Source organism: Elephas maximus, chromosome 3, assembly GCF_024166365.1.
Source record: "Elephas maximus indicus isolate mEleMax1 chromosome 3, mEleMax1 primary haplotype, whole genome shotgun sequence".
Classification (NCBI taxonomy): Eukaryota; Metazoa; Chordata; class Mammalia; order Proboscidea; family Elephantidae; genus Elephas; species Elephas maximus.
In genome coordinates, this window is record NC_064821.1 from 783440 (window position 1) to 810238 (window position 26799).

The 26799-nt window shown below is 59.4% G+C and overlaps 2 protein-coding genes across 4 annotated transcripts; one reads left to right on the forward strand and one right to left on the reverse strand.

The window, feature by feature from the left end:
- The first annotated feature begins 3 nt into the window (after positions 1–3).
- ARHGAP45 (Rho GTPase activating protein 45) lies at positions 4–17718 on the forward strand. Of its 2 annotated transcripts, none has more exons than XM_049876117.1 (23): positions 4–224; positions 1623–1953; positions 4565–4708; positions 5640–5724; positions 5810–5882; positions 6069–6135; positions 6613–6750; positions 6843–6907; positions 7040–7138; positions 7218–7298; positions 9426–9614; positions 10438–10575; positions 11188–11378; positions 11891–12012; positions 12098–12181; positions 12267–12368; positions 12482–12654; positions 12758–12946; positions 13018–13155; positions 13292–13518; positions 13860–14070; positions 15378–15465; positions 15830–17718. In XM_049876117.1, the coding sequence occupies exons 1-23, from the start codon at positions 135–137 to the stop codon at positions 16153–16155; spliced, it is 3351 nt and encodes a 1116-aa protein (XP_049732074.1). In that variant the 5' UTR covers positions 4–134; the 3' UTR covers positions 16156–17718. The 2 variants fall into 2 exon arrangements, with proteins under 2 accessions (XP_049732074.1, XP_049732073.1); XM_049876116.1 differs by lacking the exon at positions 4–224 and adding an exon at positions 256–431.
- An 810-nt stretch (positions 17719–18528) lies between these two features.
- POLR2E (RNA polymerase II, I and III subunit E) lies at positions 18529–26342 on the reverse strand. Of its 2 annotated transcripts, XM_049876118.1 has the most exons (8): positions 26153–26330; positions 24155–24329; positions 21360–21475; positions 20530–20610; positions 20070–20128; positions 19877–19955; positions 19558–19638; positions 18529–18922 (listed from the first exon to the last, which is right to left on the reverse strand). In XM_049876118.1, exons 1-7 carry the CDS (start codon positions 26207–26209, stop codon positions 19573–19575), a joined length of 633 nt encoding a protein of 210 aa, XP_049732075.1. In that variant the 5' UTR covers positions 26210–26330; the 3' UTR covers positions 18529–18922; positions 19558–19572. The 2 variants fall into 2 exon arrangements, 1 of the variants encoding a protein (XP_049732075.1); XR_007516383.1 differs by lacking the exons at positions 18529–18922; positions 19558–19638 and having other exon boundaries at positions 19938–19955; positions 20388–20610; positions 26153–26342.
- Between the last annotated feature and the right edge of the window lie 457 nt (positions 26343–26799).

Genomic DNA, 26799 nt, shown 5'->3' on the forward strand with positions numbered 1-26799 from the left:
GGCCTGTCACGTGGGCCTGACAGCTGGGGGGTTGGGTGGCCTGCGACAATGTGGTCCCGAGGCAGCCAGCTCCTGGAGCTGCAGCGCTGAGACCCCGGCCCGCCCCCTCCAGCGGCTGACCGTCAGGGTGCACCATGTTCTCCAGGAAGAAGCGGGAGCTCATGAAAACCCCTTCCATCTCAAAGAAGAACCGGGCGGGAAGCCCCAGCCCGCAGTCCTTGGGGGTGAGTGGTGCCTCCTAGGGGAGCGGTGAGCAGGCGGGGACCTGAGAGTGACACCCTGCTGCAGAGGAGAAGGGCTCGGCCTGAGCTCAGGGGACAGGGTGCTGCAGCACTATGCTGGGTCGGCGGAGGGGGGCCAGCTACAGCCCCCACCGGGCAGTATCGCAGGGGCCACCGAAGGCAGGAGGGAATGTCAGCGTTTGGCTCATGGTAGGGGCCCTTTGGGGTAGCCACCACATCCCCCTATCCCTTTAAGGGCCAGGACCTGGAGAGTGGGTGAGGTGGGTGTCAGGGTGGGGAGGCGTTGGGTTTGGGACTCTACAGGATGGGGTCTGGGGAGGTGTGGGGCTCGGGCACCACTGTGAAGACGGGGGACTATGTATGGCGCAGCCATTGGGTGGAAGGTTTATAGGGCAACAGGGTGTATAATGGGATCTGCTGGGTTTATACGGGCATGGGGGAATCTACTAGACTTGGGGATATCTGTGGGGCTACGAGGTATCTATGGGGCCTGGGGTTGTCCATGGTACTTGGGGGGTCTACAGGGCTAGGGGGGTCTACAGAATCAGGAGGAGATCTATGGGACTTGGAGTGGGACTTGAGGATGCCTGTAGGGGCCTGTGGATCTGGAGGGGTCTGTGAGACTTGGGGTTGCTTAAGGGGCCTCGGGGGGTCTACAGGGCCTGTGGATATCTACAGGGCCTGGGAGTCTACAAGGCCGGGGGGATCTACAGGGCCTGGGGGAGCCTAAGGTGCCTGGGGCATCTATAGGGCCTGGGGGGTTGTCTACAGGGCCTGGGGGGGCTTGGGGTATCTATAGGACCTGGGGAGGGTCTATAGGGCCTAAGAAGGTCTGTAAGACTTGGAGTGTCTGTGGGGCCTGTGGAGTCTACAGGGCCTGAGAAGGACTATAAGGTTTGGAGTGTCTAGGGGCCTGGGGGGTCTACAGGGCCTGGAGGTGTCCATGGGAATGTTGGTCTATGGGACCTGGGGGTCCACGGGGCCTGGAGGTTTCCATGGAACTGGGGGGTCTATGGGACCCTTAGCATGTAGGAACCTATAAATTGTCTTCACAGGGAAGTAGGTGCGTCTGCAGGGACCTGAGCGGGGCTACAAAGGCCCCAGGTCCTCCCCACCCCCATCAGGAAGTGGGGTGCCACCTCCCTTGCGCTCTGCAGGCCCCGCCCCCCAGCTGTGGTTTGGGCAGAGGCCGTTGTTTGTGAAAGCTGTGTGGAAGAGGATGTTGGGTAACAGGTGGGGAGGGGCACTGCATCAAATCTCAGCCCTATGACCTCTGGCCTTTGACTCCAGCAGAGCCCCACTTCACTTCTGGGGAAACTGAGGCAGAGTAGGCTAGAGCGCCATCTTAGCCACCCCTGTTCCCCCTTCTCCCTCCCCCAGGAGCTGCCCAGGAAAGATAGTGCTGACCCAGCCTCCCCTGGACCTGGCCTGGAACCTCCAGCTGCAGCCTTGAATGCCAAGGCTACAGGCACACTCAAGCGGCCCACCAGCCTGAGCCGCCATGCCAGCGCTGCTGGCTTTCCACTGTCTGGACCCGGCTCCTGGACGATTGGCCGGGGCCACCGCAGCCCTCTGACAGCCGCCGGCCCCGCTGAGCTCAACACTGAGGGGCCCTGCCCTGACGCCATTGATGACATTGCTCAGCTGCTGGCTGATGTGGCCCGTTTCGCTGAGGGCTTGGAGAAGCTCAAAGAGTGTGTGCTTCGTGAAGGTGAGGACCCGCAGGCCCTGAGACCTGGTGGAAGGCGGAGCCAGACACAGATACCCCAAGCCCTGTGGGGTCACAGCAGGGTGGAGGGAGGGACTTGAGGAGGCTCAGAAGGGCATTGCAGGGAGAGCTGTGAGAAAGAGGGCATTGGAGCTGAGGCTTTGAGGGGCGTATAGGAGTTTGGGGGCAACTAGGAGGGAAAGGTGTTGAGGCGGAGGAGACAGCATGTACACAGACTCAGAAATATGGAAACGGTAGTGCGTTTGAAGAATAAGCCACAGATGTGTGAAATGTGTGAGGTGAGAATACCAGGCAGGAACTATCTTGAGGGCAATGGGAGCCGTAGATGGTGTTAGAGCCGAGGAGGCATGAGGCAGTGGGGCGTAGACTGGGGGTGGGCTGACGTCTGGGTGAAGAGATACTCAGAAGGGACAAGAGGCAGGACCATCATTGGAGCTGCTGGGAGTGAGGGGCCATGGAACAGCAGTTCCGTTTTCTGCTCCACGTGGCTGCTGACAGCCCAGCTTCCTGCCAAGTTATTTTCATCTGCTTCCTGTTTGTCCCTGGCCGCCCGGGAGGGCACCTCGGGCGGGTATCAGAGCACCTCCTGCTCTGCCTGTGCCCCCACTCATCCTCCCAGAAACCGCAGTGCCAGGGCTGTGCCAAGCGTTCTGAACTGCTCCCCAGCCACCCGAAACCAAGGCCCCAAGCGGACCCGACCCCCTGCTCACCCAGAGCTAGGAGTTGACTTTAACTCATGGAGGGGCCTCTGTGCCTTTTGGGAGCTAATGAGGCCTGTCAGGGCTGGAGGAAGAGGCTGGGAAGGATGACAGTTCAACTCCCAGCTCTGTGTGACCCTGGGCGAGCAGCGTCCCCCGCTGAGCCTCAGGTACCTCCCTGTAAATTGGGGCCATACACCTGCTCAGACAGCAGCGTTGTCAGCATCTGCCTGCAGCTAGCGCTCTCCACGGCTAGTTATTACTGTTGCCATTGTTGTGGTTAGTGAGGTCCACACTTCGTCCTGGAGACCCTGGCACAGTCAGCCCAAGATGGGTTGGGCTGGGCAGGGATTCCCTGTGGCTGCCATGCCACTTCCACATACCTCTGCTGTAGGCCTGTTTCCCCTCACACTTAGGCCCTGGAATCTGGTCGGTGGCCAGCAGCCAGAGGAGGGCTGGGGGCGCCCCCTGGCTACTTAATGATCCTGGAGTAGAGGGAGCCATGACCCTGGCCGGGGTGAGCAGGACATTGGGATGGGACTTCCCCCATTGGGGGTAGGGCCTCCAGACTGGCCAGAGCTGGTTTGGCTGGGAGCCAGCGCCTGGAGACCCTGATCAGCCATTTCCCTGGTCCCTGCATCCATGGGCCCCACACCCCACGGCCAGGCCATGGGTACCTGTGGGACTGAGCACCCAGGGCCCCCAAATGAGGCCACAGGACAGGGCACAAGGCCTCCCAGCTCTGGGAGCTCGTGGTGCTCGGGACATACGCAGCCAATTGGATGGGAGCACAGCAGCTGCCTTGCTTGCCTTGGCCACACAGAGCAGGGTATCTGGCCCTTCGCAGGGGTCCCGTCTGCTGCAGAGTTCCCTGGTAGGTACAGGGGCTTGGTGGCTGAGGATGAGAGGTGAAGGGCGTGGCCACCAGTCAGGGGAGTGGCCCGATTCCTGAAGCCCTTTCCCACCCCCTTGAATGGGCCTCCTTGTGCACCAGGGTCCCATTGGGCCTCCTGGGGCATGGCGTTTTTCAGTGGGGACCTCAGTGCCAAGAAGGGACAGACACCTAATTTTAGGTTTTGCTTATTTTTTTGAGCACCCTATAGAAGCCCTGGCAGCGCAGTGGTTAAGAGCTACGTCTGGTATCCAAAAGATCGGCAGTTGGAATCCACCAGCCGCTCCTTGGAAACCCTATGGGGTAGTTCTACTCTGTCCTGTAGGGTCACTATGAGTCGGAATTGACTTGACAGCAATGGTTTTTGTTTTTGTCTTTGTTTTTAATACGAGGCACAGATTCAGCGGGGACAAAGGGGTCAAAGCTGCCTTCCCAGCTGGCGGCCAGGCCCCCTCCCCTGCAGGCAACAACGTCGGGTGCTGTTCCGCCTGGGCAAGCTACCTTTTTCCAATTGAGAACGTTTGCCTGTGGGGGTGGGTATTTAAAGCCCTGGGCTCGGACCAGCATAGATGGAGAAGCTGTGTGATGGTTGAGAAGTGGACTTCCCCTCTCTCTGCCTCAGTTTCCTCATCTGCAAAGTGGGAATGATGAGAGTACCACCTCGTGGGATGGCTGCCAGCAGAGAGGGATAATGGGATACTCATGCAGGCGAGGTGTGGACAGAGCTAGGCAGGACCTTGAGCCCCCAGGGCCTAGGGTGGGAAAGGGGCCAGGTGGGCTGCATGGGGAGGGGTGCCAGCACTGCAGCTTGAGGTGCAAGGGGTTCACGTTCTGGGAGGACGGGAGATGGATATTCTGAGCAAAGAGGACCAGCACATCCTCCGAAGTCCCATCCCAGCCACCCACACCTACCTCTGCCTCAGTTTCCCCATCGGGGGAATGGGAGCTCTGAGGAGGCTGGCAGCCTTTCCCTCCCTCCCCATTCATGGGGCTGTGTTTGCAGACCTCCTGGAGGCCCGCCGGCCACTGGCGCATGAGTGCTTGGGTGAGGCCCTCCGTGTGATGCGCCAGGTCATCAGTAAACACCCGCTGCTGAACACTGTGGAGACACTCACGGCTGCTGGCAACCTTATCAACAAGGTCAAAGGTCAGCAGAGGCAGCTGCAGCAGCAGAGTGCCACCTAGGAGGGCTTCCTGGAGGAGGGGACTTTTAAAGTGGGTTTTTTGGGGGGAAGCATTAAATAAGTTGATCTTGTTTATTCATTTCTAATATATACCTATATAAGTAAGAGCCCTGGTGGCTCAAAGGTTGAGCACTTGGCTCCTAACCAAAAGGTTGGCAGTTCAAACCCAACCCACCAGCGACTTGTTGAGAGAAAGACGTGGCAGTCCTCTTCCGTAAAGATTCCAGCCTTGGAAACCCTATGGAGCAGTTCTACTCTGTCCTGTAGGGCCCCTAGGAGTCGAAATTGACTCAACAGCAATGGATTTGGTTTTTTGTTTTATAAAATGGTTTTATATACATATAAAAAAATTGCCAATTCAACATTTTTATGTGTCCAATTTAACGACATTGGTTACGTTCACCACATTGTATAAGCACACTGCTAGCCTTTGTAAATCCTTCCACCACCATCAATAGAAGCTCAGAGCCCCTGAGCTAAAACGCCCCCTTCCCCTTCCCTCCAGCCCCTGGTAATCACTAACAAACTTTGGTCTCTGCATTTACCAATTCTAGCTATTTCGTATAAGCAGGAACATACAACATTTTTGTGTTTGGCTTATTTTACTCAGCATAACGTTTTCAGGGTTCAACCATATTGCAACACGTATCAAGACTTCATTTGTCTTTATGGCTTGAAGTTTTTTTTTTCTTTACAGAAAATTTCTCTCTACAGACACCTTTTTTTTTTAATTTTATTTTTGTAAAATCAAAGTGGGTTTTGAAGGATACATAGGAGTTTGATGGGCACAACTGCTCCCTGATGCTACTCCTTGGTTAAGGGTTCCCATCAGTTAACGACAAGAGTGTTTGCCTCCCGGTGGACTGACTCTTCATCCTTGTCTCTGCGTCCCAGGCTTCCATTATGAGAGCAACAAGGAGGCAGACAAGCGGGAGTTTGAGAAGGCCCTAGAGACCATCGCTGTCTCCTTCAGCAGCACGTGAGTGATTGTGGCAGCCAGCAGGGCTGGGGGGTCAATTCCAGGGGGATTGTGTGACCCTGGCCTCTGACCCCCTGCCCTGCAGCGTGTCCGAGTTCCTCATGGGTGAAGTGGACATCAGCACCCTTCTGTCGGTGCCCCCCGGGGATCCAAGCCAGGTGAGCAGGGGTGGGGTGGGGGAATCCCTGGGCGTGGCAGAGGGTCAGGCCAGCAGGGTGTGAGAGGTCACCCCACTTCCTTGTGGGCCTTGGCCTATGTCCAGGAGGGAGGTGAGCGTGTCCTGCTGTGTGGGCATCAGCCAGGGCCCTGCACGTGGCTGGCCTCACCTGTCTGCTCCCATACAGGCCATGGAGCACCTGTATGGACAGGGGGGTGAGGGCACCCCCCCAAGCACTGACGACTGCGATGGAGGTGAGTCTCCACCGCGCAGCAGATGGGAATGTGTTTAAGGCTGGCCGATGGCAGAGGACAGAGGCTGGGAGGGTCAGGCCTGAAGTGGGCTGAGGGGCAGAGGGCAGGAATGAACACACCAGAAGGGGTTGACTGACGGGCCAGGCCGCAGGGGTGGCGACTGAACAGGGCAAGTGGTGGACATGGTGGCTTGGGTGGAGGCTGAGGGGGTCGCGTGGTGGATGGAGTGGCAGGGGTGGAGGCTCAGGGTGTCATCGGGTAGCTGATGGGGCGGCAGGGGTGGAGGCTGAGGGGGTCGTGTGGTGGACACAGTAGCAGAGGCTAGCGATTGGGGGGTTGAATGATGGATGAGGTGACAGAGGGTGGAGATTGAGGGGGTTAAAGGGTGGGTCAGCTGGCAGAGGCCAGGACTGAGCATGCTGGGAGTGGTAGGGTGGGCCTGCAGCCGAGGGCTGGGCTGAGCAGGGACCCCCGCAGGCTGCCCTCCCCCCGAGGAGGTGGACACGCTGCTGCAGCGCTGTGAGGGCGGCGTGGACGAGGCGCTGAAGTACGCCAAGAACATGGCCAAGTACATGAAGGACATCATAGTCTACCTGGAGAAGCGTACTGTGCTGGGTGAGAGGCGGGCGCGGTGGGCCTGGGGGTGGGTGCTCTCCCTCCGGCCCCCAGCCCCCCAACCGCACTCCTCACACCCACCCCGCCTGCAGAGCTGGAGTTCGCCAAAGGCCTGCAGAAGCTTGTCCACAACTGCAGACAGAGCGTCACGCTGGAGGTGAGGGTGCAGAGGCAGGAGTCCCTCAGGCCGGGGAGTGAGTCCAGAGGTGCCAGCGGTCACCGCAAGGACTGAGGGAGGAGGCGGGGCTGCATTCGGAGACCCCACCCGGTGACCATCCCCTCCCCGCAGCCTCACATGCCGCTGCTGTCCATCTACTCGCTGGCGCTGGAGCAGGACCTGGACATGGTGCAGGCAGCCAGTGTGCTGCAGACACAGACCTTCCTGCAGGTGGCGGGGGGCCAGGCGAGGCGTGGTCAGGGAGGCGGGCAGGGTGGTGCGGGCCCCCACTCATGGCCACTCTCCGCAGCCCCTGACCCTTCGGCGGCTGGAGCATGAGAAGCGCAGGAAGGAGATCAAGGAGTCATGGCACCGCGCCCAGAGGAAGCTGGTACGGTGGGTGGACACGAGCAGGCCCTGGAGCAGGGCCATGTGTGCTTTCCTGGTTTGGGGGGAACTTCCAGTTCCACTGCTGGCCGTCACCAATTCAGGAGCCAGGAGGAGCGGTGTGTCCCGCAGTTAAAACAGGCCGGAGAAGTCCGCAGTGATTCTGTCTATGGGACACTCTGGCTGCTGCGTGCTACTCTGGTCTATATGCTCTTATGCGCTGTCTCGTAGTTGGTTTTGGGGTATGTTAACAGGGTGCCTCGTGAGAAGTCTCCCTCTGCCCCAGGTCCCTGTCTGCGGTCTCTGTGACTCCTTTCGAGAGATGCTGGCACAGATGGACCTTGCCCCACTTGGCACCCTAGGAGGCAGCTCACTGCCCACCTGGTTCTGCCCTGTGGTTTCACCCTCTCCTTACCCAGGCTCATCCCTCTTCTCGGCTATGCACAGCGGGATGAGGTTTATTTCATTAAATCTCTGCAGATGGGCACTCAGATTGTTGCTGGGCTGTTACAAACATCATGTGTGTAACCAGCTTATGCCCCCACCTTGTGGAAAGAGCGCTAACACCGGTGTTCAAGGTGGAACGGCTGAGCCAAGGGGCTCAAGTGTACGCATTACTCTCTTGGTCACTGTGTGCTCCTCCACTTGTGAACTCTGTTCATATGGTTTACTTAGAGTTGGCTTGTTGATTTGCCAGAGCTCTTTACATATGATGGAACTCAGCCCTTGGTGATGTGAATTGCAGACTTCTCTCTGGTTTGTTTGACTTTCGATTTTGTTTGTGGCTTGTTTTGCCAGCTACAAATTCATGACTGTTAGTAGGGGCAGATTTTTACTAGGGGCTGATGCTTGTAGGACCTGCTGGTTAGTGCAGGCCAGGGTTCCCACCTCATGGAGGATGGCAAAGATACTAATGCCGGCCACCAGGACAGTAACCATAAGATGTCAGCCCGCTCCATGGCTTGCAGGTGTTGAGGTTGCCAATAAAAACACAACTTACACAGACTCTGGGCAGAAGTCTTTACTCACATAGAGAGGAAACAGCAAGGTGGTCAGCTCCAGTAGTGGGTGCTGGTCCCTATGGCCAGTGGACCTCTCCCTCCAGCAGCTGACACAGGAGGTGGTCTGCATGCACCCTGCTTGTGCTGCAGAAAAAAGGTGCCCTTTCCCTCTCCACCAGGAACGGATACAGCAGTGGGGTTGGCCAGGTGCCGTGTAGGCACACACTTAACTAAGCAGTCCCTGGGGATGCTGATACGTGCTCAGGCCAAAAGGGGAGGGACGTGCTGTTGGCACACCAGCAGCTATGGGATGTGCTGGGTCAGGCCACAAGCTCGTGTGTCCAAGACACCAGGCCACCACATCTGGTCTTGAGCACAAGGTGTATTCGTGGTCACAGGGGAAGGTGGCAGGTGGCACTCGGATCCCCCTCCACAGTTAGCAGCTGAGTGTTAGTACTACGTGGTGGTTAGTACTACCTGGTGGTTAGTACTACCTGAAAATTAGTACTGCCTGGAAGTTAGTACTGCCTGGTGGTTAGTAGTAGCTCTTAGTAGTAACATATTGTCAGTGCCTGACTGCCCATTGTAGTCTATCCTTGCCTGGTTTTGAAGATTGGGGTCAGGCACTGTAAGGCCTTGTGCATGCTGAGATGATTTTCTAGAGCTCCTCTGCGCTTTCTTCAAGTCCTTTTCTTTATGAGTGAAACTCTGACAGCGCAGGCTGTGAGGCTGTGTGGGATGGCCTCCGAAAGCCCCCTGGTTTTGGCTGAGCTCTTCCTGATGACCCCGAGGGTGCCTGACTTCCTGTTGGGGCAGCCTCGCTGTTCTTCTGAGACAGGGTGAAAGGGGTTGGGCCTCAAAGCGCCGCACCGCTAGGCAGGGTGTGTGTAGGTGCTGGTGCCAGGCCTGACTCCTGGGCTCTACAGTGGGCCCACCCAACACCCAGTCCAACACCCAGGCCTCTGGGTCCCATTGCAGGCGTGACCTCTTTGCTGGGCTGTGGGGCCTCGGTGGGAGAGAGGTGGGTGGTGGAGGTACCATGTGTGGCATCTGGCTGGCTGGAGTGGAAAGCAAGGGGGAGGGCTGGGGAGCTGCTCTGGGACAGGCTCAGACCCATCCCTGCCCCACAGCAAGACGCCGAGGCCAACCTGCGCAAAGCCAAGCAGGGCTATGTGCAACGCTGTGAGGACCACGACAAGGCGCGCCTGCTGGTGGCCAAGGCTGAGGATGAGCAGGCAGGCGGCGGGCCCGGGGCGGGTGGAGCCGCCTCCAAGAGCTTGGACAAGCGGCGACGGCTAGAGGAGGAGACCAAGAACAAGGTGAGGGCACAGATGAGGTGGGTTGCAGCTGCCTGGAAGCCCTTCCCTTACTTTGTCAGTGTCCTGGAGCTGCACAACAAAGCCTCACACATGGGATGCCTGCAAAGAGACACTTATTCTCTGTTCTGGAAGCTGGGAGTCTGAGTTCAGGGTGTGGGCAGGGCCGTGCTCCCTCCAGAGACCCTGGGGGTGGATCATTCCTGGTCTCTCCCAGCTTCTGTGGTCCCATCAGTCCCCTCTCTGTCTCCGTGTGTCTGTCTCTTTCAGTCATTAGAGTAGGGCCAACACTCCTCCCTATGACATTAACTAACATCTACAAAGACCCTCTTTCCAAATGCCGTCACATTCACACGGACGGGTTAGAATTTCAGTATATCTTTTTGGGGACACGGAGCCCTGGTGGTCCAGCGGTTAAGAGCTCGGCTGCTAACCAAAAGGTCTGCAGTTTGAATCCACCACCCACCCCTTGGATACCCTATGGGGCAGCTCTACTCTGTCCTATAGGGTCACTAGGAGTTGGAACAGAACTCATGCCACAGCACCTGTGTCTGCACTTGCTGTTTGCGCTGACTGGACTCTCTCCTCCCAAGTATCCCCTCGCTCCTTGTAACCGCACCCCCCCACACTCATTCAGGTGGCAGCTTCACTATGGCTCCTCCTGGGTCTTGTCCACTCAGCCCTATTCCAGGAAGTTCTAGCACAAGCATCTTTTTTGGGGACACAACTCAACCCTCAATCTCCCTGCCTGCCTGGACCAGCGCCCGAGTCCCCGGGTGGGTCCCCTGAAGGCTGGGCCGGGCTGAGGCGCTGTGTGCCCCCGCAGGCGGAGGAGGCCATGGCTACTTACCGAACGTGCGTGGCGGACGCCAAGACGCAGAAGCAGGAGCTGGAGGACACCAAGGTGACAGCGCTGCGGCAGCTGCAGGAGGTCGTGAGGCAAAGCGACCAGACCATCAAGGCGGTGGGTGCAGAGCGGCGCCTGGGGGGGCGCGGGTGCAGGGGAGGGGCGTGGGCACGGGGCGGAGCGTGTGACCGGAGGGGCGGGGCTCCGCGTGCTGGGCGGGGCCGCCCTGACCGCGGTGGGTGCAGAGCGGCGCGTGGGGGGGCGTGGGTGCAGGGGAGGGGCGTGGGCACGGGGCGGAGCGTGTGACCGGAGGGGCGGGGCTCCACGTGCTGGGCGGGGCCGCCCTGACCGCGGTGGGTGCAGAGCGGCGCGTGGGGGGGCGTGGGTGCAGGGGAGGGGCGTGGGCACGGGGCGGAGCGTGTGACAGGAGGGGCGGGGCTCCGCGTGGTGGGCGGGGCCGCCCTGACCGCGGTGGGTGCAGAGCGGCGCGTGGGGGGGCGCGGGTGCAGGGGAGGGGCGTGGGCACGGGGCGGAGCGTGTGACAGGAGGGGCGGGGCTCCGCGTGGTGGGCGGGGCCGCCCTGACCGCGGTGGGTGCAGAGCGGCGCGTGGGGGGGCGTGGGTGCAGGGGAGGGGCGTGGGCACGGGGCGGAGCGTGTGACCGGAGGGGCGGGGCTCCGCGTGGTGGGCCGGGCCGCCCTGACCGCGGCCCTGACCGCCCCGCCCGCAGGCCACCATCTCCTACTACGAGCTGATGCACGTGCAGACGGCGCCGCTGCCCGTCAACTTCCAGATGCTGTGTGAGAGCAGCAAGCTGTACGACCCCGGGCAGCAGTACGCCTCCCACGTGCGCCAGCTGCAGCGCGGGGAGGAACCCGACGTGCACTACGACTTCGAGCCCCACGTCTCGGCCAGCGCCTGGTACCGCTGCGCCCGCCCGAGCACCCGGGGAGGGGGTCCGGGGCCGCCGCAGAGGCCCGCAGAGCTGGGGGCTCTAGGGAACAGGAGTGCGTGCTCCCTCAGGCCTGGAGGCCAGCAGTCTGAATTCCCTGCAGAGGCTCTCGGGGAGGGTCCCTCGTGGTCTCCTCCAGCTTCTGGTGGCCCCAGGAGTTCCTGGCTTGTGGCCGCATCCCTCCAGTTTCTGCCTGTCTTCACGTGGCCATCTGGCCTGGTGTCTCTTCTTATAAAGCACTTCTCAGAGGGCAATAGGGCCCACCCTGTTGCAGTATGACCTCACGTGAACTTAATTTCATCTGTAAAGACCCTATTCCCAAACAAGGTCACGTTCACGAGTCCTGGGGTCAGGACCCCACCATATCTTTCTGGGGAACATAATTCAACCCACAACAGGGAGCCGGACTTCCCACCTGTAAGGGGGTGGGTGTGAGGCTGCCTCAGGGACCCCATCATGGCCCTCCCTGGTGCACCCTCAGGTCCCCAGTGATGCGTCCTCGCAAGTGCAGCTTCAACGTCAGCGACACAGCAGGAGTGGAGGCCGGCAGCCCCCCCGAAGCAGGAGGTCCTGAGGAGGAAGCGCTGACCAAGGAGCGGCGAGGTGAGTGCCGGGAGGGGTGGGGGCACAGGTTGGCAGAGTGGGTGTTGCCTCTCGCCACCCCTCACGGAGGCGCGTCCCCCCCTAGGCGGGCGCGGACACAAGGTGCACAAGTCCTGGCCCACCTCGATCTCAGACTCTGACGGCAGCCTGGATCCGGGGCTCGGCTCAGGTGAGGGGCTGTCTGGCGGTGGGATGGGGGTACAGGGGGCAGCAGCCAGCTGGTCAGGAGTTCTGACGCCCCGTCTCCTGCTCAGGGGACTTTAAGAAGTTCGAGCGGACCTCGTCCAGTGGCACCATGTCGTCCAGCGAGGAGCTGGACCACGAGGGTGGCCCGGGGGCGCCAGACTTCGAGCAGGGTGAGGGCTCTAACCCCGGGGGTGAGGGGGAGTTGGCCAGGCTCTGCCCTGACTTGGGAAGGTGGGAGCGGGCTTCAAGCCATGCTGAACTTCTACCCGCCCGCCCGCCCCAGGCGGCCTCAATGGCACGGCCCCCGCGCTGCCAGTGGCGGTCCCCAGCGGGCCCTTCCGCAACGTGGGGCTGTCCAAGGCGGCGCGAACCCACCACCTGCGCAAGCTACGTACGCCCGCCAAGTGCCGCGAGTGTAACAGCTACGTGTACTTCCAGGGCGCCGAGTGCGAGGAGGTGGGTGAGGGTCACTGGAGGGGACGAGAGTGGGCCTCAGGGAGAAGGGGGCTGCTGGCGGGAGGTGGAGAAGGGTCCTGCTCACCCTGCATCCCTCCCCCAGTGCTGCCTGGCCTGCCACAAGAAGTGCTTGGAGACACTGGCCATCCAGTGTGGTCACAAGAAGCTGCAGGGTCGGCTGCAGCTCTTCGGCCAGGACTTCAGCAGGGCGGCCAACAGCACCGCAGACGGTGTGCCCTTCATCATCAAAAAGTGTGTGGGAGAGATCGAGCGACGGGCACTGCGCACTAAGGTGAGCTTTCGTGGGGGCCTGGGGGAGAGGGTGGTCGGGAGGGCGGAGGCTGACGGAGCCACCCACCCCAGGGCATCTATCGGGTCAATGGAGTGAAGACGCGGGTGGAGAAGCTGTGCCAGGCCTTCGAGAACGGCCAGGAGCTGGTGGAGCTGTCACAGGCCTCGCCCCACGACATCAGCAACGTGCTGAAGCTCTACCTGCGTCAGGTGAGCAGAAGACTGAGGGAGTGTGGTATGCAGATCAAGCTTGGTAGGGGCGTGCCCGAGATCGGGGGTGGGCGGGGCCAGGACTCTGGGGGCGGGGCTCTGGTCCTGACCCCGCCCTGCCCGGCCCCATCCTCAGCTGCCCGAGCCGCTCCTGTCCTTCCGCCTGTACCACGAGCTGGTGGGGCTGGCCAAGGACAACCTGAAGGCGGAGGCTGAGGCCAAGGCAGCATCGCGGGGCCGGTCGGACAGCGGTGGGAGCGTGGCCGCAATGGTGGCCATGGCAGGCCGGCTGGGGGAGCTGCTGCGGGACCTGCCTCCCCAGAACCGGGCCACGCTGCAGTACCTGCTGCAGCACCTGCGCAGGTGAGGGCACCCTGCCGGTTGGGGGGTCCTGGGGGACACACTGCAGTACCTGCTGAGGCACTTGTGCAGGTGAGAGCACCCTGCCGGTTAGGGGAGTCCTGGGGGACACATTGCAGTACCTGAGGCACCTGTGCAGGTGAGGGCACCCTGCCGGTTAGGGGAGTCCTGGGGGACACATTGCAGTACCTGAGGCACCTGTGCAGGTAAGAGCACTCTGCCGGTTAGGGGAGTCCTGGGGGACACATTGCAGTACCTGAGGCACCTGTGCAGGTGAGGGCGCCCAGCCGGCTGGGGGGTCCTTGGGGTCTCCCGGCACCCCTCAGCCTACCGTCCGACCCCAGGATCGTGCAGGTGGAGCAGGACAACAAGATGACACCTGGGAACCTGGGCATTGTGTTTGGGCCCACGCTGCTGCGGCCGCGGCCCACGGAAGCCACTGTGTCCCTGTCATCCCTGGTGGACTACCCCCACCAGGCACGTGTCGTGGAGACCCTCATCGCGCACTATGCCCTGGTCTTCAAGGATGAGCCCGAGGAGGTGCCTGGGGCTCAGGTAGGGTGGCGGACCCCAGGGCTGTGCCTTGGTGGATGGCGGAGGGGGGGGTGGGAGGTTTCGCCAGCGTGGGCACAAGAAACAACAGGGAGACACGTGATGTGGACTGACGGGGTGGTCAGGGAGACCACAGACATGAAGGCTTCAATCTGGGACAGGCCAGGCCAAGAGAGTCACCTGTGCAAAGGCTGTGGGGCTCCGGCCCTCACTGGCTCTGGGCTGACATCAGATGCTCTTTTCCATCCCAGGGACACTCAGCAGCTGGTGGCTGCTCAGCTGGGCCCTGCCTGCCCCCCACCAGGCTGTGGGGCTTTCATTGCAACCCTGCAGAAGTGTTCAGGGGCTGTCCTCACCAGACAGATGGGGAAACTGAGGCAGGAGGGACAGCAAGGTCCCTTACAGAGGCTGGGCCCAGGAAGGGGGTTCAGACAGGGAGGAACACCCTTTCCACCCAGGGTGGACTCTCAGAGGAGGTTTTGTCCTCTCCTATGGAAGGGGCTCAAGGTTCCTTAGTCCCTGTCTGAGTGGCCTGGGTCCGTCATGACACGGTTGGCTGGGGGGAGGGGCTTTGAACAACACATGCTAATGGTCTCATGGTTCTGGAGGCCAGAAGTCCAAAACCAAGGTGTCAGCAGGGCCAGGCTTTCTCCAGAGGCTCTAGGGGAGGGTCCTTCCTTGCCCCTTCCAGCTTCTTGTGGCTGCATCGCTCCATTCTCTGTGTCCATCCTCACAGCGCCGTCTGGCCTGTCTGTCTCTTCTTAGGAAACCTCTCAGTTGGGACCAGGACCCGCCCTATTTCAGTATGACCTCATCTTTACTTCAGTGATAACATTCTCAAAAATTCTATTTCCAAACAAGTCATGCTCCTGGGTGCTGACCTAAGCTTCGGCGTGTCTGTGGGGACACAGACGAGCTGTCATACCCAGCCACGTTCTCCATGGTTCCTTTCCAAGCAGCATCCTGCGTTTCTCAGCCCTGATCTCGTTTCTTCCAGTGTCTCTGCATGTCTGGGCAGCAGGCTCCTGAGGGCAGGTCAGGGTGGTTTGTGGCCAGTGGGGTGGAAGGGCCAGGGCCGTGGGTGCCTCCTGCAGCCTCTCCCACGGCCGATGCGACGTCCGTCCGAGCCAGGCTGGTACCTTTGCTGGAACGTTCTGTGTCCACTGAGCAATTGCAGGAACAGCCACGTCATCTGACTTCCGCAGCAGCGGGACTTCTTTCCTCTCGGGTCTTGGGCCCTGTAGTTAACTTCCGAGGTGGAGGGCGGGTCGAGCCAGAGCCCGGCCTCCCTGACGGCATACACCCTGCAGGCCGAGGTGGTGCTGCAGGTGCCCTTCCTGGAGGCAGACAAGGCGGCAGCCGAGCCCATGCCGGAGGCAGCCGAGGATGGGCCCCGAGGTGAGTGGGGGCGGCCACCTGGGCCAGCCAGGCTCTCGTTTTCTTTTATCTCTCTGTCCTTCTCTCTCCGTTTGTCTGACTCTCTGCCATACTGTCCGTTTCTCTGCTTCTTCTCTGTTGCTCCTCTGTCTCCGTTTGTCCCTTTCTCTCTGTCCCTGTCTTTTTGATTATCTCTGCCTCTCCTTCACCTCTTTGACTCCATCTTTCCTATCTCTGTGCCTATCTCCCTACACCTGTATATATCTCTGACTCTTTGTCTCTGTGTCTCTTTCTTTGTCCCTCTGTTTCTGTACCTTGGTTTGTCCCTCTCTCTGACTTCCTGTCTCTCCTCCTCTGTCTGTGATTCTCTCTTGGATCTCCCCAGGATCTCAGCTGCCATCCAATGACTCAGACTCAGAGCTGGAGGAGGCCTCGGACCTGCTGTCGTCGCCAGGTACCGGCGCCCTGCACCGCCTGAGCTTCCTGGAGAAGCAGGAGAGCGAGGCGAGCCTGGAGGAGGACGTACGCAGTGGCAGTGAGGAGCAGCTAGAGGCACCTGGTGATGGGGAGGAGGAGCTGACCCGGGGGCTCTCGGGATCCAACACCAACCAGTCCAACAACACAGCCGGCGCCCCGCTGCCGACCACGAGGCTCCATGCTGGGCACATCGTGGTGGGCACCTGCCAGGAGAGAAGGCCTGAGTGCGTCTGAACCACGGAATGGTGGGCAGGGATTGGCGTCCTGGCTGCCTCAGCACAGCAGAGGGAAGGAGTCCTGCTCGTGACTGTCCCCTGGCTGAGCGCGTTGGGAGCAGATACCACACTTGAGCCCCACTGCGTGGAAGACAGTTACAGAAACCAGGGTGGAGGCTGTGCTTTGGTGGCTGGACACTCGCTCTAGAACTTTCCCAGAAAGCCTATTTTGGGCACCTGGGGTTAGGGCCATGGTGACATCTCCCATGGGTCCTGAAGTTTTCTCTGACCTGCACGTCTACTTTGCTTAAATAAAGTTTTAGGCTGAGTCCGTCTTCTCTGGCGGCACAGCCTGGGGGACAGAGTGCCCCTCACCCTTGTCCCTGCCCTTGTCACTGGGGCGAGGGACAGAAATTACTCCGCAGAGAGGCCCACCACTGGGTAGTCTTCGAGGTGGGCTGTCCAAACATTCTGAAGGCAAAGAGTGACTTCACGTAGACTTCTCGCTCAGCACTGTCCAGTAGAACGTTCTGGATGACTTAAGTGGTCTCCAACATGATAGCCACGAGCCTCACGTGGCCACTGAGCTCTGGAGGTGTGGTGGCTGTGAGAGGCCCAGCCTTCACTTCTACTCCCAAGGTCCTGGACAGCACAGGTGGAGGAGGTGAGGGCGCCCAAGTCCTGTCACTGAGCCAGTGTCACCTGTGGGGCTCGCTTACACACACACCTAGCAGCAAAGGCCTCACAGGATGGCAGAGCAGGCCCAGTGGTACGAACCGCGAGTGGGGCGGGCAGGTTCCAAAAGCAGAAAAGCCACCGCACATCACTGAGAAACCATCAGACCAAACGTGCACCGCCATATGATAAGAACTGGGCGGAGGGGGGGAGGCCTTGCCTTTCTGCAGAAGGACAACCCCCAGACCCAACACGTGCCCTGAGACCCACTGCACCACGGCAGGGTAGGTGGCCCAGCATGTGAGGGAACAAACAGATGCTGTGTCAGGGCCATGTTGAGGGGGGCCCTTGCCTGGCCCTGTCAGAAGCTTTCTGAGAGAGAAGTTATCAAAAGGAGCTGATCATGGTTGGCAAACAATGGCCCCCTGCCTGTTTTGTAAATAAAGTTTTATTTACACCCATTCCTTTTAAGTACTGTCATTGGTGGCTTTCACCCAGCCTACAACAGGAGAGCTGAGTAATTAGGACAGCCATCATGGCCCTAAAGACAAAAACGTTTACTCTGTGACACTTTATGAAGAAGGACAGATAAATGACCCAACCAGGCAGTGTTCGGCCAGGCTGCAGCTCTCCTGTCAGGATTAATCAAACAGCAAACAAAACACCCAGTCCCCAGTGGCTACGAAGGCTCTCTAGAACCTGGGCTGGGCCTCTCAACGACCTGCGAGCTGACACCCAGTTCACACACAGCAGGATTCACAACAGCCCAAGGTGGGAACGCCCATGTGCCCATCAACAGATGCTGGACAGACACAGGCGGTCCACCCACAGGATGATGTGTTGCTCAGCCACTCAAAGGACTGAAGCTCTCATACACCCTAATGAAGCAGATGAACCCTGGAAAAATGAGAGAAGCCAGACACAAAACGCAGGGGGTGTCTCATCCTGGTGATATGAGATGTCCACAGCGGGCAAGTCCTGAGAGCAGCGTGGAGCAGTGGTTGCCAGGCGTGGGGAGGGGGGAGCGGAATGGGGACACTGCTTAGGGGGCACTGAGTCTCTGTTCAGGGTGATGGAATGTCCTGGAACTGGATTGAGGCGCACCTGCTGAAGCCACTGGATTGTACACTCTAAGATGTTAGCTTTGTTAACTTCACCTCAAAGAAACAATCAAATGTAAGGAAAATGAAAACTTACACAGGGCAGTCACATTCCAGCAGGGCAAAGGGCAGTGGTGTGCTGTCATCCCCCTGCATGACCGACCGTGGTCGAGAGAAGACAGCCAATACAGGAAGCGGCCCCACCCAACACAGACCAGTGAGAAAAGAAGGCCGAGACAACCAGCTGCTCTCATTACACAGAGGGGTGAACAGCTGAGGAGGGGAGCGGGCAGGATGGTGACGCCCTCAGGACTGCTTGCTGGCAGTAACCGCTTCAGGAACAATCCTTCCCTGTAGGACCCCATCTGGCAGCTCCCTGTGGGGGCCTTTGTGCAAGAGAGGGGAGGAAGTGAGGAAGAAAGCAGACTCCTGCTCACTGCATTGGCATAAAGACGCACTGGAAAGACCCAGAAGGTGAGAGCAGTGACCCTTGGTGGCGACTTGGGAGCATGGCTGTGACAACAGAGCATTCAAGATGAGAGGGGATGATTAAACTATGCTGCAGAGACCCTGGTCACGGGGGCCAACACTGTAACCCTGCCATCCTGCTTAAACTTCTAAAACATGCAGACGTAGTTAGTTACTCGAAAGACCTTTTATTGCTCAGTACTTACAACTCAAAATGCTCTTAACCTCATCCCTGGCTGAGCTCCGAGCACACAGAAACAAATGAGAGGGGAGCTCAGGCTGCAGGCATGGGGCACCTGGAGCCGAGGAAGCTGGAGGACCCAGACTCTCCTGGGACGTTGGCTGCCCAGGGCTGGGTCCTCGCAGCCCCTCTTGCCCTCCTATGGCAGTAGCCGATGTGGATCTGCCCACGTCAGCACTGATGCCCACCAGGCTCCAAGGACCTGCCATGCGGACACCGTGCATCACTAGCTAGGACATGCCGTCCTCATCCTGGGTGGTGTCCTGAGGGTGCTGGTCCTCACAGTCCATCCATCTCTGAGGCTGGGTGGAGGTAAGAGATTGACCCTGTGGGTGGGCACTCTGGGGCCAGACACTCTGCCCCGATAGGTCCAGGCCTGCTCTGCAGATGGTGATGAGCTAGGGGTGGGGCCTGGGACAGGGCAGTGCAGGCACTGAGTTGGCCTGCAAGCAGGTGGTGGGCGCCCAGTACACAGACGCAGGCCACAAGGCAGAGCAGCCAGGCTCTGGTCTACGGTGGCTGCCTTGCCTTGACGCGGTGCTGTAGGACTTGGTGATGTCAAGGTCCCCAGGGGGTGGGGCTCCTGGAAGATGGAGAAGCTGGCACCCAAAGCGAAGTGGGGTTTGCCAGAGCGGGGTCTTGCAGTGCAGGTACTGCTCAAGGCGGAGACACTAAAACCTTCTCCCAAGTCCCTAGGTTCTCAGACCTCTCAAAGGCTTGTCTCACCTGAGTGGGTGAGTGGTGGACGGGAGCCGGGGGAAGCCAAGGCAGGTGTGCATTATGACACCACCTTTAGACCCAGTGGCCTCCGGCACCTGGGTAGGCCACGAGGGTGGGGTGGGGGGTGGTATACAGGGAGCAGTTCAGACATACCCTGTCTCTGCAACACCCCTCCCAGCCTCTGCTTCTACCCACTCCCTCTGAATGGAGCCCTCACCTGCGGGCGTGACCACTACTGCACGAGCCGGTAGGTGATGTACCTGCCCGCCGTCTCACTGGGCCGGATGATCTTCACCACCTGCAGGTGGGAGGGGTACAGTCAGTGCAGGGGCTTCAGGCACACAGGGCGGAGGGTCCCCCATGAACGGTTCCCCCAGGCCTCAGGCTCTCCAAGGAGGGGGTCGGCCAGGGGAGGAGCCGCAGGGACCAGGTGGCATGGTCCTCTCCTCCTCGGGTGGCCACCTCTCAGGTTCCTGCTCCTGGCCCCATCCCTGAGGGTCCCATCCCTCTCGGTCCTGGGAAGGCGCTGCTCTCACCTGGCCGCGCTTTATCCCAAAGTACCGTGCCACTGGGTCTCCAGCCTGGATCCTGGGCAGCTGGTTCTCCCGCAATTTACTGGGAGGTGTAGTCAGGAAAAAGCTACATGGATGTCTGGGGGAGAGGACAGGAAGCATGGGGCAGATGGGACAGGGGAAAGGGACAAAGCCAAGGGGGATCCAGAAAGGATACTATCGGGCCAGCAGCTCCGTCACCTCTTCCTTGGTCATGACAACGTGCTCGGGCACCAGCTGCAAAGAGAAGAGCCACCACCATGGCACCAGAACGGACCCGCTGGTCCTGGGACACCCAGGCTTCTGGCCCAGGACCATGCTCAGAACCACGTCTCTGTTCTCTTCCCCATAGGGTCCCACACCTTCTCCAGGGGCGCCCAGCCCCCAGACCTGCCCCCCAGGAGCTGCCCCTGTACACGGGAAGAGCTGGGAACTCCACCCAACCCCCCAGCCCAGCTCCTCCTGGGTAGGGCCTCCCTGTTTCGTAGTCACTCACAGGTTCACGAGCAGGCAGGCCAGGTGCTGTCCCTGTGTCCTCATCTCCACAGCCCTGTCTCCTGGTCACTCATGGGGTCCACAGGTGGGCAGGCCGGGTGCTGTCCCCATGTCCCTGCCCCCACAGCCACGTAGATGCTCACCTCATGCTCCGTAATGTTGATGAGAAGCTCCTGCTGTAGGAACTGCTCCAGGATGTACTTGGGGGCCATGTCGACCAGGGACTGCGGGGAGACGGCACTCAGGGGGGCTGGGGAGTATACCCCCAGCCTGACCAGAACTGGGTAGGAGACGCTGGGGGCGGGGGGGAGCTGAGGGGAGTACGTCCCCAGTCCCTGGGCTAGGAACTGTGGACACAGCCCCTATTCTGTGTCCCCCCTGCCCCTGGGAGGGCCTCCACATCATATACCAGGGAAACAGCCATGAGGCTGTGTGGGAACCCATATTGTGAACCGATGGCAGGCAGGGGCTCCAGCACAGTCAGCCCTGCCCAACTGCCCCCCAGGGTGCCGTGAAGACTCGCTCCATGTGACAGCTTGAACCCCGACGCCCAGGAGAAAATGGCTGGTACTGTCCCTGTACCCACCTATCAGCCTCATTCACTCCTGTCTGACTGAAGGAACCCAGACGGTGACTTGCTCTATGGGTCACCCAGGACCCATCCAACATCCTCCCAGGACCCCAGGCAAAACATGTGCAGCTTTCCTTCCCAGCTGGGGTAGGGGGTGCCCTGGGTGAAACCCAGCAGGGCTGGGCGTACAGGGCGCTGTACGGGGGAGGGGGCCAAGGGAAGGAGTGGCAGGAAGGGAAGTGAGGCACCGTGCTCAGCGGCAGAACCAAAGGGGAAGCGGTCAGGGCTCTCTCACAAACACGCGACCTCTTCCTGCACAGGCCCGTGCACCCCCCTACCCTGCCTGCTGGGCCTGCCCCCTCCCCACCGGCCCCGGGCCCGCCCTGCCTCGCGGGTGCCCACCTGCTTAGCGGAGGGTGTCATTCCCTGCTGCACCACGATGAGGGCACGAGTGATGTTCTCCTCCTGCATGCGCTGGCAGTACACCTTGATGGTCTTGATGCCCACCTTGGGCTCCTCTGCCAGGGAGCAAGGGAGCAAGGGGCTCAACCACGGAGGCAGCCCCACCTGCCTCCCCTCTAATGTGCCCCTCCCACACACGAGGGCCTCAGTTTTCTCGTGTGGGAATAATAAATAAACATGGGGCTGGTGGGCTGGCTGCTCCGTCACCTGGGAGCTCCACGGAGGCCTGATCCCACCAGGCCTAAGAGGCCCAGTTATGGAAGAGAACTGGGCTGCACAGGGGCCTCCCAAAATTCATGCCACCCAGGACACTCTGAGAGTCCACAGGAGGGCAGGCACAGGGCTGGCTCTGCAGAGGATGAAGGGACACCACCCAAGGCTTGGTGAGGAGCAGACTCCCCAGCGCAGGGGCAGCAAGCAGCATGTGGCACAGACACAGCCCAATGGAGCCAAACTCAAGAGTCCAGGACCAAACGCACCCGTCGGCAGTCAACTGATTCTTACCAAGGCTACACAAGGGGGAAGGAAGTGTCTCTTTACTCCTTGGTCATGTACAGAAAGATTTCCACCGCAAAACAATGAAGCTACCCTCACCTCTCACGAAAATTAACTCAGAACAAACGACCTAAGTGCAAGAGCTAAAACTTCTAAAGGAAAACACAGGGCGCGGCTTTTTAATCGCAGTCTTAGATCTGATGCCAATGGCACCGTGGACAAAAAAGACAAAGTAGTTACGTTGAATTTTATCAAAATGGAAGCTTTGGTTCAACAAAAAACTTTAAAAACAAAATGAAGAGACAACCTACGGACTAGGAGGAAGTTTCTGGGAGCCACACACTAGATAAGAATTTAACACCTAGAATATGTAAAGAACTCCTACAACTTAACAGAAAACCCAATAACCCAAACGATACAGGGGCAAAGAATCTGCATAGATGGTTCAACAAACAAGACCCCCGAATAGCCAATGAGCACGGGAGCTCACTTTGCTCCCACTAAACCCAAAACTTGGTCCCACTAGGATGGCTAAAAGCAAAACGAGGATGTGGAGAGATTGCTGGTGAGGACGCAGAAGGGTGCAGCCGTGAGGGAAAACAATCTGGCGGTTCCTCAAAAAGTGAAAATGTAGAGCCAACGTGGGACCCAGAAATTCCATTCCTAGGTACACACCCAGGAGATTGAAAGCCATGACTCAGACAGACATATGCGCCCGTGTTCAGGGCAGCACTCACTATTCACTAGTGTGGAAACCACCCAACGACCATCACAATGTGGCATAAACACAGAAAGAAACACTACTCAAGCACCTGCCCCTTCCCAACCACAAGCCCGAACCGCAGAGGACGGTATGAAACTCCCCCAAAAAACCCACTGCCATCGAGTCGATTCCAACTCATGGCGACCCTATAGGGCAGAGAACTGCCCCACAGGGTTTCCAAGGAGCAGATGGTAGATTCCAACTGCTGACCTTTTGGTTAGCAGGCATAGCTCTTAACCACTCCACCACCAGGGTTTCCCCTAGACTCCCCCACATTAGGGATAAAATGACAAGGTCATAGACAAAGGTGTAGAGACCACAGTTCTGTTAGCGGTGCGGAGGGGTAGGAGGAAGTGGGAAAGGGGAGTCGCTGTGTAGGAAGCAGTGACTTTCTGTTTAAGGTGACTGAAAACGTAGCAACAATTACTTAACGACTGACTACTGGCGCAAGGCACACAACACAAAGTGACTGACATCACTGGATTACACGCGTGAACGATGTCATATGGCAAATATCTGTACGACAATAAAAAATGAGAAAAATGATTAAAAAAAAAAAATCGCACAGCAGCGTTTTGAAGTTTTATCTTCCGAGCTGCTGTGGAGGGCCACAGCTGAGGCCCTGCCTGGAGAGACTGGTGGGTGTGTGACTCGGTGACTAGAAACAGGGCCTGGGGAAGGTGTGGGGTGAATTCTTGTCCTTCCTGGCTCATCGCAGAGGCTTCTGGGACCAAAGGCGCCTTCGATGCTCTGGAAGGCAGAGCTCCTTCTCTCTCTGGCACCAGGTGGCTGTCCAGGGCAGAGCCAGGGTGCCTCCCAAAGGTCAGACTCAATGTCTCTGACACTGGCCTCCACTGCTCGGCTAGACTGAGGGCAGAAGCCTGAGACCCACAGTGCTGCTGAGGGTCCCCGTATACTGTCACCCCAGAACTAGGATGCAGACAGCTGGTGTGGTGGGCACACAGGAGGAGGGGAGCTGAGTTCTGCTGGGAAAGGGGGGGGCACTCAGAGGTGCAGGAAGAGCGGAAGCAGGGAGCTGAGCTCATGTGGAGGGAGCCTGGCTGCTAGGCCAGGAGGCTGGAACGCCATCCCAGGAGGTGGGCAGCAGGACAGGAAAGAGCCGTCAGGAGGGAACAGACAGGAGGGAGCAAGGGCCTAGGCGGGATGCCTCTGGGAGAGTCCTGCTGGGAGGACACAACAAGGACACAGTCAAGGGAGACAGAAGCGACTGATCAGAGGGAAACTGGAGCAGGTGGTGGGTACGTGAAGAGACTGTCAGAGGGGTCAGAGGTCAACAGCACAGCGTGGAGAGGCAGGGAGCTCTCTCCCCAGTCCGGGTTGGAGGGCCACACACAGGCAGATGCTAGAAGCTGCACCTAAGTAGGTGCTCCAACAACCCCACCAGAAACGTGGTCCTTTGGGGATCCCTCAGGAACCTCAGGGATGGGAAGCTGTGTACACCCACCAGGGCCCTCACCTGGGAAGAAGACGAACATCTGGTCAGTGGGGTCATCATTGTGGGCCACCAGCACGGTGAGGTCCGTGCGCCGTGGCCGCCCTTCACTCGGTTTGTCTCCAAACTGGGCTTTGAACTCCTCTAGTGTCTGGTCCAGCTCGTCCTGCGTCACCAGGTAACCACGGTCGTGACACAACTGCAGAGAGAAGGGCCCAGGACCTCAGGGTGAGGAGAGCCACAGCATGCCTGAGTGCACACACCCTGGTGTCAGGCATGGTCGCAGCGATTCAAATGCTGGCTGTGGAGGACACAGGGTGGGCACACCTCAGCCACCAGCCTTAGGCCAGTCAGGGAGACAGGACAGAGAAGTCATAGCGAAGTGGATGAACACGGTCACCCTCTAATCCCATGGCCACCCCATGGGCTGGGACCAGTGTGAGCCCCTGTGGGGAGACAGGCTGATTTCATGCCTGCTTCCTGGGCTGCTTAAGCAGAGGCCATGGGCCCAGAGCATTCCCTGATACGGAGACTGTAACTGGGTCTCTCTCTCCCTCCCTCCCAGTTTCTCTTCCTCATCAGGGGAGCCTCCCTCCCAGTTCTGGGCACACTCTAACTTTCTCTGTTGCTGTTCATGCAAACAAACAAACAAAAAACCAAACCCATTGCTGTCAAGTTGATTCTGACACATAGTGACCCTCTAGGACAGAGTAGAACTGCCTCATAGAGTTTCCAAGGAGTGCCTGGTTGATTTGAACTGCCAAGGTAGCATTTAACCACTACGCACGCCACCAGAATTTCCTTATAGCACCTGGCCAACCCAACTGTTCTTGGAGAACAGGAAACGGGGTCTCTCAGTTGCAGCACAAGAGGAGTGCGTGTCGGACATGTGCTCTGTACTGGCTATGAGGGGACTCACTGGCCATGGGAGACTGGAGACCACAACTGAAGCTGACTCTGCTGTCTCATCTGTGTGAGTAAAGCGTGGTTCCAGTGCCTGTCTGTGATTTGCGCCTTGTTGGCAACCTCCAACTGTGGCCCAGGAGGCAAGGATCTAGACCAAGACCACCTGGCCCCTGGGAGTCCTGCCAGGCCTACACCTGAGCAGATGAGCCCAGCCTCTCAACCCCTTTGCAAAGCCACCCTGAAGACGGAGGCCAGAATAGCTGCGACTTCAGGCTGAGACCCTAGTGTGGGCAGGCACTCAGGAGAGAGAATGAAGCTGCCGGGGAACTTCACAGAGGGACCGGGGAGGAGATCAGGACTAGCTCACAGCCCTGACCTTCCCTTTCTCCATCTAGGTCCTTTTCTAGAACCATCTGCTCAAATAGCCCTGATTTCTGGGGTGAGATCCACAATTACTGGCCTTCAGGGACGGTCTGCCCAGGACGTCCCCTCCCAGCTCTGTCTTCATCTGCTCCGGACCTCACGGCACCGGCTCTGGACTCAACACCCCCGAGCTCAAACCCCAGCTCTGCCGCCGCTTCCCAATCACAACCCGCCCTGACCCTCAGGTTCAGGATAAAGCAACAAAAAGTGCAGCTCGTGACTGGGGCGGAGCAGGGGCCCTCCAAGAATGCCCCCGTTCTTTGTCGCCACTTGTCACCTCCTTCTCTAGCCCTTCACACTCCCCAACCCCAACTCCCGCCCACACCCGACCCCCCCCCCGGGACCTCTCAGCTTCTCCCCTCGGCCGCTGGTCTGTGGGGTCCCTCAGTCCTCTGGAAGACCCCAACCTCGGCGTACTGTGACCCTCGCCCTGCCCGCCCCAAAGCAGGTGTCCCGCCGCTGAGCTCAGGGCACATAAGGCAGCGCCCCTGGGGCAGACCCAGCAACGAGGGTCTGGGGTGGCCTTGGGGACCCCCCGATCCAGCCACAGGGGATGAGGGAGGGGGAGACGCCACGCTCCTTCCCACCTCCAGGAACCACCAGACCGTTGCGCGCTCGGCTCACCTGGCGCAGGTAGGCCCGCCGTGACCCCATTCTCTAAACAGGGGCATCCCCCCGCCCCGCGCTCCTCACCTGCATGATGGTCTTGCGGATCTTCCACAGCCGGTACGTCTCCTCCTCGTCGTCCATGGCTGCTTCGCTTCTCGGAGTCGACGCGCTGCGCCTGCGCCAGTCAGGACCCGCGCGCACTGCGCCTGCGCTAAGCCACCCCTAGTCCACTCCGTGCAGGGCTGGCCTCAGCGAACGCCTGAAAGCACCGACCTCTGGAACCGGCAGGTCCGAGGGCAGCCCGAACCTTCCGAAAGCGGTGTTTGGCTGCTCCCTAACAGAGACTTGCAAATATCACCGCCCACCACCGCCTGCAGTTCTCGCGATGCTTGAGCCGCAAGGCCTCTCGGGAGTTGTAGTTTCCGCTCAACGCCCAGCTGTCGGGCGGCTGTTTAGAATCTCGCGAGGGAGAGGCCGGGTACAGATAGGGAAACGGAGGCCCGGACGGGCTCGGGGGCCTGCCAGGCTCTCGGGCACAGTCGGGTAGTCTAGAAAGTGCTCCACAAATATGTGTGCGTCCAAGTGTCTGGGGTCCTCTCCGCATGGTGGCTCCAGGGCTCCGCCCGAGACTCAGTTTCCACGTCTTTATAATGGAAATAATAAATGCCCCTGTTTTAGAGGGTTAAGTGAGGATCTAAAAAGATGGTCGTGTTTGGGAAGAGCCTGGCAAA